General features: G+C 38.8%; 1 protein-coding gene across 3 annotated transcripts in view; it reads left to right on the plus strand.

Annotated features, from left to right (window-relative positions):
* Positions 1-15,423, plus strand: part of FMN1 (formin 1) — a 451,599-nt gene that overhangs the window by 392,102 nt on the left and 44,074 nt on the right. For all 3 annotated transcript variants that reach the window (XM_058293858.2, XM_058293860.2, XM_004455353.4), the window contains one exon: positions 3,635-3,686. In XM_058293858.2, coding sequence (XP_058149841.1) covers positions 3,635-3,686 — 52 coding nt within the window. The remainder of the gene's footprint in view (positions 1-3,634; positions 3,687-15,423) is intronic.

The raw sequence follows: 15,423 nt of genomic DNA on the forward strand, positions 1-15,423 counted from the left end.
AGACACAGCTGTTATAAGGAATTATTTGGAACAACCTGTGATAATAGAAAAGAAGGAAGAGAAGAAAAAATAGGTTTAAAAAATCATCCAGCCTAGGGAAGCGGTTGTGGCTCAATCGATTGGGCTCCCATCTACCATACGGGAGGACCTGGGTTCACCTCCTTGTGAAGGCAAGCTGGCCCTCGCCCACAGAGAGCTGACAGCCCACACCTGCTGAGAGCTGGCGCAGCAAGATGACCCAACAAAGGGAGACATGCAGACACGGAAGAACGCACAGTGAATGGACACAGAGAGCAGACAGCAAGCAAGCAGCAAGGCGGAGCAGGGGTTTGGGGGTAAATAAATAAAAAACAAAGCTTTAAAAAAAATAGTATTAGAAAAAAAAAATCACCCAGCCTAAAGAGCTTGGAAAAACAAATGAGGATGAACAGTTACGCCTTTAGTCAGCAGTTGACAGTTGAGAATCAGAAGACATTCACAGCTCAAACAGCTATAGGGACTTGAAAATGGGAAGTAAAACTCCTTCAGAAAAACTTGAGGAGAAAGATCCAGAGCTAGAAATAAAAAGCATCTATACTAATCAAATACTTAAGAATCTACATGATAAAGATGATTATCCAAAAGTTTCTTCAACAACATCAGTTCAAGCAGACAGGGAAAGTTTTTACTTTATGCGTTTGAGACACCAGGAAACCCAAAAATTGTAAGACATTTCATCTTTGACAACTAAAGTTAAAAAGACAACAAGAAACATTGGTCATAGAAAAGAACCAATGGTTATAAACAGTAAAATTTCTCACTGTATCAGTAAACCACCAAACCAAGAAGGTTCTAAGAGAAAGCATGAAGCAATAGCAGAGAAGATATTATATCAATTCTAAAAAAACAACAATGTTGGGTAGGAGACTATGTGGGATTTTTCCTTTCGGAGTAATGAAAATGGTCTAAAATTGCTGGAGGTAATGACAGCAAAACTCTGTGATGAAAATGAGAACCATTGAGTGTACACTTTGAATGAATTGTATAAAATGGGACTGTATAACACAGGGAATCCAATGGTGGAAGATACACTGTGGTTAACAAGACAAATATGAGAACATTCTCTCATGAACTATAACAAATGTCTAATACTAATACAGGATGTTAATAATCAGGTGGGTTGGAGAAAAATGCACCAAATATAAGACGTGGGCTCTTCTTAGAGTAATATCTTGACAGTGCGCTTTCATAGTCTGCAACAGGTGTTTCACAACAATGCAAAGTGGTAGTGATGGTGTGATGTCTGGGAGCCCTGTACCTGTTTATTTTGTAAGTTCACAATTTTTACTATGCACATATTGTTTATGTGTATGTGTGAATGATAGACTTAAATAAAATTTTATTATAAAAAAATTTAATATATCGTTCAGTTTGAGTTGGGTATTTGTCGCTAACTTCATATGCAGTGACTACGAGGCCACCGTCTACTTAGCACAACATGGAAGCAGCCAGTTAGAAACCACCTGGTGAAGGAGACCAGCAGAGGTGCTCCAGGAAAATCACTCAGGCCTCAAAGGTGTGATCCTGTTTGACTCAGCTCATAATTTAAAAATCATTGGAAAAGACCAAACCACTAGTCCCCTCCCTTCCACCCTCCATTTTCTAAGTATGTCCTTTTTGAGAACTTGATGGCTCATGCACAACCCAGGTCACTTCTCTGTATATGACTGGCTAAGTACTAGATCAATTCATAGAGATTCCTGCTAGGAGGATGGGCGGCAAATCATACAGCAAAAAATGACTGTAACCATGACTTAACAGTATGTAAAATGATGTATTTATCAAAGCCAAATAGTTTTAATGTAAAACAAAATCTTTTTTATTAGTTGAAATGTACCACATTTAGAGATAATAGGGTACAACTTCAGCCTCACAAACTTCTTTAGCTTATGTTTAGTTTATATTTTAAATATAAAATTTTATGTTTAGGAAAGCTAGGATCTTGCCTTCTAAGCAAAATAATTTACTTAACATTTAGACACTTTTCCACATTTGAGACTACAGCAGTAAACAAACATGATGAAGTTGCCGTTCTCCTGGAGCTTACATTCAACTGTTGATTAATAAACAAATAGCACATCAGGTAGATAGATGCCATGGGAAAAAACTAAGGAAAGGAGAGAGAGAGCATAGTTGAGGGATGCGTGGCAGGGGATGATCTTTTATTTAGAGGGGTCAGGGAAAGTGATATTTGAGCAAACACCCAAGTGAAGTGAATGAGCCAGTCATGTGGAGACTATGGACAGTGTTCAGGAGAGATCAGCAAGTACAAAGATGATCAGATGAATTCACATTTACTGTACTCAGGCAACAGCAAGGTGGCTAATGAGGTTGGAAAGGAATGAAGGAAGGGAAAAGAGATGACCTCAGAGAGGCCTTACAGGGCACTACAACGCCTCCAGATTTTATGTCAAGGATGATGGCAAAATGTTTGAAGGTTTTGAGCAGGGAAGGAACTTGATAAAACTTACATTTTAAAGTTGATGATGGTGGTAATGATGAGGTACTAGTCATAACTCTCATTTATTCAGTATGTATCATGTGCTAGGCACTTTTCTTGCCTTATCTCAGCGAATCAATTCAATGCTAGCTGCATGAGAGCAGTGAGGGTGTTCTCATTTTCTTACCTATTCTCGTAGGTTAGACAATAACTAAGCATTTAGTGATGAGTACCTTACTCACAGGCAACACCTAAGAAGTGGCAGAGCCAGGCTTAATAAAATGGTGATGTTTTAAAATCCTCTAATATCTTTCAAGAGTATTACAACATAGGCCCTAGATACAGTCAGGTTTTTATTCCCATTCATATTTTATCATTGTAGACTTAAACTAAAGGAATCTTAAGTGTACTTTTTGGGGGAATATTTTTCGTGTGTAAGAGTGGTATTATCTTACATAACAATATTATCTCCTGATTAGAGAGAATAATATATAAAGGAGTCACCTGAAGACAAAGTCTCCTAATTAAGTAGTCCATACAGAACTTGGGTTCTTAATCTGTGTATTCAGAATTGTACCTTAGCACCACTGATTTTCATAGCAAGTGTATGTGTTTTTTTCCAATCCATTTAAAAACATTATTGGGAGAAGGAGTCCATAGGCTTCCCCAGACTGCCAGAAGGGACTGTGGGTGTGGGGCAGGTACACAAGGATTCTTATGAGTTTATTTGCATCTGAACACAACTGTAAGAAAATGCTACTAGGGTTATTCTGTTTTGGGGTCGGGGGAAAGTTCTGGGACATGCCAAGTCTCACAAAGAGGCTGGCTGAAACTAGGGTGACCACTTTCTTGAGCGTCCAGGAAAGTTCCATCTGTTTTTGTCCAGTTATAATTATTAATATCACTCCCAGCCCAAAAGTGCTCCAGTTAGAACAATAAATTGTGTGGTCACCTTTAGCTATAGTGGTTATCAAGAAAGCAGTGGTGGTAGATGTAACAAAATGAGTACTATCTCTAGGATGTGTAGCTGGGGTCGCCAACTCCTGAATTCAGACTTACCGCCATAATAAAAGGTTGCAGTCAAAGCTGTAAGATTAAGCAGAGGACATGAAGGAGGAAAATACTGTTTTAATCATAATTATTTCTCTTTCACAGCCAAAAAGGAGCATAAAATGGAAGAAAGCCTCTTGGAGAATGCACAGAAAAGGTAAGCAGCTCCCAACTTTTAGTTTAGCCATTCTCTTGACACCATTTGTTAGGGCTATGCATCCACGAGCAGTGAAATTCTGTGGGGAGCTGGAATGGAAGGACTGTAACAGGAGTTGGAAATATTTTTCCTCAGGAAGCAGGACATCATCCAGAAGTGATTGACCTGCCTCACACAAATTTCCTGATATTACATCCATCTGTTTGCTTTTACCCCGGTCACTCTGCTCCTGAACAACTTCATGGAATTTAGGAACAGTTAGGCCCTTCTTATCACTATAACTAAATGAAGCCAATCATGGGAAACAGCTAAAAGAATTATTGCATTTTTTTTCTAAGATCCTAGAGTATACTGTAAACAGGCCAGGGTGGAGGCCTGTAATCACCCTACAGGAGTTTTTCTTTCATCCTTCACTCTTAGAGGAGTGAATAGGAAGGTACAGAGACATTCTCATATGCAGGGCAGAGAACTGAGATAAATTTTGCTAGTGCCAATTCCAAAAGTATTAGAAAATTAAATGAGGTAAGTAAGGAAAAGTGTGCTTTACAAATGTGTCAGGAGAGGAGTTTCCCAGTTACAATTTTAAATGTAAATAAACAAACTCTAGAAGTGTACCATTTTCCTCCTGACGTCACAGGACAGTGGGTCTAGGCAAAATTTCAGGGAGTCCTACAAACCTATGAGAGTGCCGTCTGCCCTGCTTTGACAGGTCCAGCACCTTGTCATGTTCCCACTGTAATTGCCAATGCAGTAAAAATGCCAATGAAAGCAAGGTGAGGCAAATCTTGCACTTTTCTAAGTGCAAACATGTTCTAAATCATGGTTATCATCCTATCATAATACTGAAAACCAAGATAATTACACAGTTACTTTTTCATTATTATTATTAAATTTCTATGCCTCTTGATTGGTCTTATCCCCATGTTGTTTTCCTTCCTCAGTGTGTAAAACTAGTATGCCTGGGTTATGGAAATATTCTGCATGTAGTGAAGAGACCATCATCAATAGCATATTGGTATCAGGCGAAACAAATGCTGCTTCTAGGGTAGATGTCAAATAACTAATACGTTTTTGAGATTCTTGCGTAAGGAAAAGGGGCCCACTTTAGAGGAGCTGAGCATACTGCTGTGCATTAGCTATGCTGAGCAGGGTCATAAATTTTGGTTGTCAGCGTTTTCCATTGCTTTGTGGTGAAGGTAGTCGAGCTTTCATGTCATACATGAAATATGTTAGATCCCATCTTTAATGTAGAAACCACAGTTGTTTGGTTACCCTTTTTAAGGAGGTCGGTGGTCAGTGTTGCAATATTCGTGTGAGATTTGGTAAATTCTTATGTTTTATTCTCAAGAGAAACAATTTACTCTGAGGCTAAGGAATATTTGCTTTTCCTAAGCAGTTTCTGAAAACATGCGTGTAAAACAATAAGTGGATGTGTTCTGCATTGGCATCTCAACACTGGGAAAAAAACAGTTCATTTTGCTATGGGCACTTTGATACCATCATTGTCTGTACTTTCAAAATGTTTGGCTGAATTAAAAAGATACACATCAGACAAGGAGTTACAACAAAGAGGAAAGAAGTCAGAAATAGTTCGGTGTAAAATAGAAAAGTTACATAAAACAAAACCTATGATTAGGAATCTATCTCATTTAGAGTTACCTGCTGTCAAAGAGAAATTTCAAAAAAAAAACATGCTTGGCCCTTTCTTTTATGTCTTTTGGGGGGAAATTCACCTGTTCACTAAATATCAGCAATTTCCTGCGCCAGTTTCAGAAAGTTTTTAATAATCAGTCTTCTGTGAATCAAAACTGAGTTTGAAAGGAAGAGAGTTCTGTTTGGACAGTACAATAATCTAGATCTTATCAGATAGGTGTAGATTCATATGCTAGCTTTTAGCTCTTTCTTGAACAAAGGGGAACACTGGAATCAAACAAGGCACATCCTCAGAGCAACTTTGTCTTTGTCAAAACTGCAGAGTGCCAAAACCAGGCCTTCTCTGGGAATCTGTTTACTTTGGTTCCTCTCAAAAGGTTCATTTGCTTTCTTAGTTCCCAAAACACATAGAGAAAAAGTGCTGAAATTTGGTATTTCCCTTAGTTTCACCCCTTTTGAGGGTTTAGCAGGGCCTCACAAACCCCCAGAGAGAGAGGTGGTAAGGGTACATGGTTAGCCTCAATTTAGAGCTGGGAAAAGTAAGACCCCCAAGACGATGGCATGCTTTTCTCAGCTCTGTGATAACTACCAAACAATGCCATCATTCTCTGAAACTCCACCAGTATTTGCAATATCTTGGTCTTGCAATCTATTCTCAGAATAATGCCAGGGGTATTGGGGTGATCCATGAAGCACAATGGCAGAACTTCCTGTGCTCTCTACTATATCCTGCTGGAGAACGAGAAGAGAATTTGTTCCTCTGAACAGAAAAATATAAATGATTTCCTTCTCTGTTAATGCACAAAGAAATACGTATCTGTATAGAAGATGAATATAAAGAAAAGAAAAATATGTGCTCTGGTGGGGTTATGCTGGATATGATGCAGAGGACAATTGTGCCTAAAGAATAAACGGGGGGGGGGGGGGATGACAGTTTTATTTCTTAAATGCCTGAGTTAATGAGAATGAGCAACAGAAGGGTAGAGCAGGAACAGCATTTCACTGGGAATCAAGGAACCCAAATTCTAGGCCCAGATTATTCCATCTTTCCAAGTCTCTATTTTCTTATCTGTAAAATGAGAAAATTGGATGAGATGATCTATAAATTCCTTTCAGTTCCACAATCCCTTAGCTCTATAAGAAATTTATGGCCTCTTCTTATAGAATACATAACTATCTACTTATGTATTTCCATGTTATGACAGTGTAATTTTCATATTGAATGGTATATGCTATGGAATATGCATTTTGTTTTATCAGTATTTTGACTGCCACAGATTTAGAAGTCATGTTTGGAGCAAGAGTAGACATTGCTTCTTTTCTTCGATTACTGGTTTCCCTCCAACAATCAAATATGTATGTTCGGAATTATAAGAGCGTCTCTAAGATTACCGCATGTGGATTGTGGAAAGATGGCGGAGTAGGAAGCTCCAGGAATCAGTCTTTCCATGAAAACAGCTATTAAACAGGCAGAAAATGTCTGAATCAACTATTTCAAAGCTCCAGAGTCCAGCAGAACAGTGTATATAACATTCAAGGAAGTAAGGGAGGAAGAGACTAGTAAATTATGGTAAATGCCTGTTACTTGCTCTCTTCATCGTGGTGACTCTCACCCATCCCTTGCTCTCATGGCAGGCAGTAGTAGGGTCCAGCCCCTGATATAGCTTGCTGGTGCGAGAAAAGGACATAAAAATCCAGTTTCCCAAGTTTCCCCTGAGGGGGGTGAGGTGTGAGGGCAAGAACAAAATAATGACTGATCACAGATTAGCTACTTCAGATCCCTGGAGACTTGGCTCTGAGGGCAGCCATTATTCTAACCTGTACCAGACAAAGGCAGCGGAAGAGACTTAAAGACATATGCTTCCTCAGAGCCAGGGAGGACAGTTGAAGGGCTGCTTTTACCTGGCAAGGGCCAAGTCAAGAAAGTGCAGCTTTGGGGAACCATGGAAGAAGCTCTTAACACCCTTCCTGGGTCTCTCCCTCAGCCCCTCTCCAGGGCAGTGTGGAGCTGGCAGGTACTCTCTTTGTGGGTCCCTGGCCTTGTTCTGGCTGAGAAAGACTGACTTGGAGAACTCCTCTCCAGTGTGACCCTCCTCTCAGAATTTGCCCTCAGACAAAAAAAGTGGCTTGAGTCCATGAAAGCTGTGGAAGAAACAGCTGAGGTGGGTGGCCTGGAGCAAAGACTTTCCTGCCTTCAAACCTTCAGTGGAACACCCAGAAAAGGAAGTCCTAAGGCCACTAACAAGCACAAGCTCAAGATAAGACATAGGCCCAGAAGAGACAGGGAGGACCCCACATTTTGCACTCATCTTGAGCTTTTCTTTCTAATGGGACGGCTGAGCTCTGGGAGAGCACTAGCCAATGCAAAGCCAATTTGCAAAGACAGTGAAAGGTGGCTTTTTTATTAGGTTTGCTTGGTTTTGGTAACTCCTGACACTTAAAATCTTTGTCATATCACCAGCTGGTTACAAGTCAAGGAAAAAGACATCTCAGGTAATAAACCCAAGAGTTAACATTTTAAAATATTAAAATGTAGAGAGTGGAAAAAAAAAAGGTTACAAGACAAAAAAAGAAGCAGGAAATGATGGCCCATCCAAAGGAAGAGGATAAAAATCCAGAAAACGCTAACGAAGACCAGACTGTAAATGTACTGAACAAAGACTGTTAAAAAACAATCCTCAATCTGGTCAAGGAGATGAAGAAAAAGACTGAGAAAGACTAAAGGATATCAGAAAAATAGTCAAAATGCTCAAAGAAAATATAGAGTTAGAAATTTTAAAATGAGCCAATCAGAACTACTGGAGTTGAAGACCACAATACGTGAAATGAAAATTCAACAGCAGATTAGAGATGGCAGAAGAATCAGCAAACTTGAAGAGAAGACAACTGAAATGAGTCAGGCTGGCGTACAAAGGAAAAAGAATTATAAAAAGTGAAAGTAACCTAAGAGGCATCTGGGACACCATCTTGCATACCAATGTATGCAGTATGGGGGTCACAGAAGGAAAAGAATATTTTTTAAAAATGATAGAGATGTTCCCAATCTTAGCAGGAGATGCAAATATGAACATCCAAAAAGCCTGGAAAACACAAAACAGGATGAACGTGAAGGAAAAATATGCCCCATCACATATGATCAAAATGTTGAATGCATAAGACATGGAGAGAGTTCTGAATGCTGCAAGAGAAAAGCAACATGTTATGCACGAGAGTCATAATTAGATTAAATGCTGATTTCTCATCAGAAACCATGGAGACAAGAAGGCACTGGCTTGAAATACTTACAGTGATAAGAAAAAATAACTGCCAACCAAGAATGTTATATATATCGAGACTTTCAAAAATGAGGGAGAGATCAAGACATTCCCAGGTAGACAAAATCTGGGGGAGTTCATTACTACTAGATCTGCCCTACAAGCAATGCTAAGGGGAATTCTTCAGACTGAAAGGAGAGAACAATGTCCAAAGTGACATAGAAATAAAGATCTCCAGTAAAGACAGCCATTTGGGCAGTTATAAATGTCAGTACTATTGTACTTTTTGGTATGTAACTCCATTTCTTACTACAGGTGTTAAAATGCAAATGCATTTTTAAAAAATGGTAAATGTATGGTTATGGACATGCAGTGTGCCAAGATATCATTTAAAATAAGCACAAAAAAAAAGGTGAGGGAATAGGGGTAGACAAACAGTGTATGCATATGCTATTGACAAGTTGGTATCAAATAAAAAATGGACTGTTATATATTCAGGATGTTAATTTCTAACCATATGGTAATCACAAGGAAAATATTAATATTTGAAAAATCTATCCCAATAGAAATGAGAAAGGACTCAGTATGATACAATACAAAACAAATCAAATAAATATGAAAGTAAGCATTAATGGAAGAATTGAGGAACAAAAAAAAGTATGACTCACAAAAACTAAATGAAGAATGGCAGAAGAAGGTTGCATTATCAGTAGTGACTTTAAATATAAATAAATTCTCCAGCCATAAGGCAGAGGTTGGCAGAATGGTTAAAAAAAATCATGATCCAACTCAATGCTGTTTACAAGGGACTCACCTTAAATTCAAAAACATAAGTAGGTTGAAAGTGAAAGGATAGAAAAAATATCCCATGCAAGTAATAATCAAAAGAAAGCCAAGGTAGCTCTACTAAAATGTCAGATAAAATAGACTTTAAGTCAAAAACAGTTACAAAGGACAAAGACAGTCATTAGATACTAATAAAGGGATCCATTCAACAAGAAGATATAACAATTATAAATAAATATGCACCTAACAGTAGAGCCCAAAATATGTTGAAGCAAATACTGACAGATTTGAAGGGAAAAATTGACAGTTCTACATTAATAGTTGGAGACTTTACTACACCACTTTTAATTATGGATAGAACATTTAGACAGAAGATCAATAGGGAAAAAGAAGACTTGGAGGATACTCTAAACCAACTAGACCTAACAGACATATAGAACACTTCACCCAACAACAAACAGAATACACATTCTTCTCAATGGCATATGGATCATTTTCCAGGATAGATCAAATCTTAGGTCATAAAACAAGTCCCCATAAATTCAAAAATATTGAAATCTGAAAAATGTAAAGCACTATACAAATGATTTTCTTCACACACCTGAATCATTTCAAAGATTAAAAATAATTCTGATGCCAGAACTTCACCCCAGTTCTACTGAATCAGAATCTCTAGTGGTGGAACCCAGGAATCTCAATTTTTAAGAGATATAGCTTAAGTGATTCTGATGTACAGCAAATGTCAAAATTCACTGCCCTATAAACATGTAGGATGATACCACTCTTCACACTATTATAGGCTTCATTTTTCTTAACAGATGAGCTCAGACTATTTTAGTCCATCAACTGCTGCTCTTTACCCCTCACACCTTAAATGATTATTTTAGTGGTAGTGCCATCCTCCTTCTCCAGTCTCATCATCTGTTATCATCTTTCTATAACCCAGTTCTCTAGCCATGTCAATCTAGTTCCATTCACTGAAAATCCCATTTACTTCCCTGCCTTTGTGATTATGCTCAGTGTTTCCTTGAGAGGATACTGAGATGCAAGGACCTGATCTTTTGTAGAACTAATATAAACATATGCCTTTCAAATATGAAGCCATCTTAATGACCCTCAATTTATGTTCTGCTCCTTGGAGAGAAATACTAAAGCTGAAAGAAGCTGCATGATTTTCTTGGCATTACACAGGTAGTCAGTGATAGAGTCAGGATTAGAATCCAGGTCCCACACCAGAGGTCCTTACCCCACCTATTTCTTGAAAACCCAGAGATAGATGGTTTCATAGAGCAATTTTACCAAACATTCCAAGAAGAATTAACACCAATCCTGTTCTAACTCTTCCAAAAAATTGAAGAGGAGGGGATATACTCCCTAATTCATTCTATGAGGCCATATTAAGTCATTTGACAAAATCCAACCACCCCTTCTTTAAAAAGCACTTAGAGAGAACCAGCAAGATGGCGGCAGAGTAAGAAGCTCCTAGAGTTATCTCCTGCTAAAGGGCAGTTAGCAAACACCCGGAGCTCTCTGGAGCTAGCTGAAGAACCTGTTTGGGGGCTTCAGGAGGCCAGAAGAGCATCCTGAAACATCCTTGAAGGAGTTGAAGGAGGAGACTGCCCATCTGCAGAGAATACTCATAAGTACAGCACTGCACACCCCAGAGGCCGGTGCCCATCCTCCACTGGAGGCACAAGCCACCTCAGGAGCTGTTCCGCAACTGGAATTGAAAGCTCCACTTCCCCAAAACAGGGGAGGAAGAGAGAGTTGGGCACCAGTTTCAGCTATGATGAAGAAATTCAGTGGGCTACAGTATGATCCTGAGAACAGCTGAAGTTTGATCCTGTCCAAGTCAGAAGGAGGCTGGGAGCTGTCATCTTAACCCCGCGCCTAGCACAAGGGGAAGCGGGATGGACTGAAAATCTCAGGCTGGCAGGGACCATCTTCTTACCATCCAGATCATATTGCAGCTCTAGTCTAGGCCCCAAGGCCACCTCTAGCAGGCAGGAAGCTGCAGGGATCTGCGCCAGCCTCTCCAGGAAATTACCGGCCAAGCCGCGGAGGCCAGTGATTATCCTACTCTGGCGGCACAAGCCGCCCCAGGAGCTGCTCTGTGGCTGGAATTGAAAGCTCAGTTTTCCAGAAATGGGAGGAGGAGATGGTTTGCTGCCGATTTGGGCTATTGATTGGTAGACCTGGCTGGCTAAGTGATAACCCTGGTTATAGCTGGGGTGTGACCCAGCCCAAGCCAGAAAGAGGCCAGTAGCCACCATTTTGACTCCACCCCCAGTTGAGGGGAGGCCAGGCTGACTGAAACTCTCAGTGTTGGAACCAGTTTCTTTCACACAGATCAGCCTGCAGCCCTAGCCTAGGCTTCAGCCCCACCTGTGGCAGGGAGGAGGCTGAGGAGCCCTGCACCAGCCTGTACAGGTAACTGCAGGTAACTTTGGCTGGCATAGACTGAAAATCAGAATTCTGTCAGGGCAACTGCAGTCATCTTGGACCCACAATGCATGGACTGCTGCCCACACCTGCAGCCCCATCCCACCCCAGGCAGGGCAGAAAGGGATGTGAAGCTTCATCAATCTCTCTGGGCAACTATAGTCTAGGCCAACACTTGGATTATTCCACACAGCTGTGACTCTCCCTACCCCTGGCAAAGGAGAAAGTTGGAAGATGTTTCATTGGTTTCTGGCGCAATGAGGGCAGCTTGAGCTTTCACAGCTTACAGCACCAACTACATGCTTGGCTCCTACTGCACAGCCAGCAAGGGAGAAAGGGCTGGAAGCCCTAAACTAAGAGAAAAATTGCATCCAGAATAAATACTCTAGTAAGCCAGGTGCAAAGACACCAATAAGAAATTACAATCCACACCAAGAGACAGGAAGATACGGCCCAGTTAAAAGAACAAGATAAGCCTCCAGATGACATAAAGGAGTTGAGACAAAAATCATAGATGTTCAAACAAATCTCTTTAATAAATTCAATGAGATGGCTAAAGAGATTAAGGATATTAAGAAGACACTGGATGAGCATAAAGAAGAATTTGAAAGCATACATAGAAAAATAGCAGATCTTATGGGAATGAAAGGTGCAATCAATGAAATTTAAAAAACATTGGAATCATATAATAGCAGATTTGAGGAGGCAGAAGAAAGGATTGGTGAGCTTGAAGAAATGGCCTCTGAAAGTGAGCATACAAAAGAACAGATGAAGAAAAGAATGGAAAAAATTGAACAAGGTCTCAGGGAACTAAATGACAGCAAAAGATGTGCAAACATACATATCATTGGTGTCCCAGAAGAAGAAAAGAAGGGAAAAGGGAAAGGAGGAATATTTGAAGAAATAATGGTGGAAATTTCCCAACCCTATTGAAGGATGTAGATATCCATGTCCAAGAAGCACAACATACTCCCATCCGAAAAAATCCAAATAGACCAACTCCAAGACACATACTCATCAGAATGTCAAAGGCCAAAGACAAAGAGAATTCTGAGAGCAGCAAGAAAAAAGCAATGCATAACATATAAGGGATATACAATAAGATTAAGTGCTGATTTCTCACCAGAAATCATGGAGGCAAGAAAAAAGTGATCTGATATACTTAAGATACTACAAGAGAAAAACTTCCAGCCAAGAATCTTATACCCAGGAAGACTGTCTTTCAAAAATGAGGACAAAATTAGAATATTCACAGATAAACAGAAACTGAGAGAATTTCTAACCAAGAGACCAGATTTTCAGGAAATACTAAAAGGTATGCTAGAGCCTGAAAAGAAAACATAAGAGAGAGAGGCCTGGAAGAGAGTCTAGAAATGAAGATTATATCAATAAAAGTAACTAAAAGTGTCAAAAGAGTGGTGAAAATAAAAAATGACAGATAAAACTCAAATAGGAATAAACTTAACCAAGGATGTAAAGCACTTGTATTCAGAGAACTGCAACTCAATGTTAAAACAAATTTTAAAAGCCCTAAATAACTGTAAGAACATTCCATGCTCATGGATTGGAGGACTAAATATCATTAAGATGTTAGTTCTACTCAAATTGATATATAGCGTCAATCCAATCCTTATAAAAATTTCACCACATTAAAGAAAAAATTGAAAACACAATCATTAAATTTATTTGGAAGGGTAAGGAGTCCTGAATAGCCAAAGACATCATAAAAAGGATAAGTGAACCCTCATCTGCAGACTTTAAATCATAATCCCTACCTATAGTGGTAAAAACAGCAAGGTATTGACCTAAAGACAGACACAATAGGCCAATGGAACCAAATTTATGGTTCACAAACAGACCCTCACAGGTATGGTCAAGTGATTTTTGACTGGCCTGTCAAACTCACACAGCTCTGGCAGAACAATCCATTCAACAAATGGTGCTGAAAGAGTTGGATATCCATAGCTGAAAGAAGGAAAGAGGACCCCTATCTCACACCTTATCCAGATTAACTCAAAATGGATCAAAAAACTAAAAAGCAAAAACCATAAAACTTCAAAAGAAAAACTATTGGAAAATATCTTTAAGATCTGGTGGTTGGTGGTAGATTCTTAAAGGAGATAAGAGGAGGACTGAGTGGATTACTGGTGTTTAATGTATGTTGAAGTTTTAATTAGCTTTACTGTAAAAGTGTGGAAATGTATAGAGTGGATGGTAACACATAGTGAGTAACAGCTAGTTTATAAATGGGGATGTGACTGAAAATGGTAGGCTCTTTATGTAAATGCCAATTGACAGAAAGCTAGAGAATTTAATCTAGGAACTGGGTATCATGGTAAACCAAGAGGTGGATGAGAATGGTAGTTGATAGTACAAATGCAAAAGTGTCTTTTGTTAGCTAAAGCAAATGTATATCACTACTGCTGGGTATTGGGAATATGGAGAAACATGGGAAAAATACAGCTGGAGTAACTTATGAACTGTGGTTAGTAGTAATAATATAATATTCTTGCATCTATGTTAAAGATGTACTGTGTTGATACTGAGGCAGTATTGAAAATGTGAGCCAAATGTACACTATGGACATGGTGACAATCGATGATATTATTTTACTGTAGCAAATGACACACCACATTGTGATGTCTTGATGGGGGGGTGTTGTTTGGGAATTCTGCACATGTGTATAACTGTTTTTTAAGTTTACAGTTTCACAAAAAATATATTTAAAAAATAATAATAAGGTGGGTTGGGGTAAAGCACACCAAATGTAAGATAAGGACTGTGATTAGTAGTAAGATTTTGACAATATTCTTTCATAATTTGTAACAAACATCTCATGGCAATGCAAGGTGTTGGTGGAGGGTTGATGTACAGGACCCCTGTATGATGTTATGCATGTTTGCTTTGTAAGTTCACAACCTTTACAATGCACTTAATTGTTTATGTATGTACATATATAAATAATACAAAGATAATAATAGGATTGGTTGGGAGAAAATACTTCGTTGAGTAGTAATATTTTGACAATGCTCTTTAATCATTAGTTAAAAAGGTTTAACAACAATGCAAGTTATTTGTGGTAGGGTGAGTTATGAGCATCCTGTATGATGTTATTATATATGTTTGTTTTGTAAGTTCACAACTATTATTATACACTTATTGTTTATGTATGTTTATGTATGAGTGATACACTTTAATACATTTTTAAAAAACAAAATTCTAAAACTGTGGATAAATTTTTTTTTAAAATCACGTAGAAATCTAGTAATAGAAGGAAACTTCTTTGACATGATAAAGGATATGTATGAAAACCCACAACTAACATCATACTTAGTAGTGAAAGACTGAAAACTTACCCTCTAAGATCAAGAACAAAACAAGGATGTCCCTGTCACCATTGTTCTTTAATATTGTACTGGAAGTTGTGGCCGAAGCAGTTAGGCAAGAAGAAGAAATAAAAGAAATCCAAATTGGAAAGGAAGAAACCAAATTTTCCCTGTTTGCAGAGGACGTGATTATCCTACATACAGAAAGTTCTGAAAAATCTACAACAAAGCTCCTAGACTAATAAATGAGTTTATCAAGGTAACATGGTACAAAAA

This window comes from Dasypus novemcinctus, chromosome 3 (genome assembly GCF_030445035.2).
Source record: "Dasypus novemcinctus isolate mDasNov1 chromosome 3, mDasNov1.1.hap2, whole genome shotgun sequence".
NCBI lineage: Eukaryota > Metazoa > Chordata > Mammalia > Cingulata > Dasypodidae > Dasypus > Dasypus novemcinctus.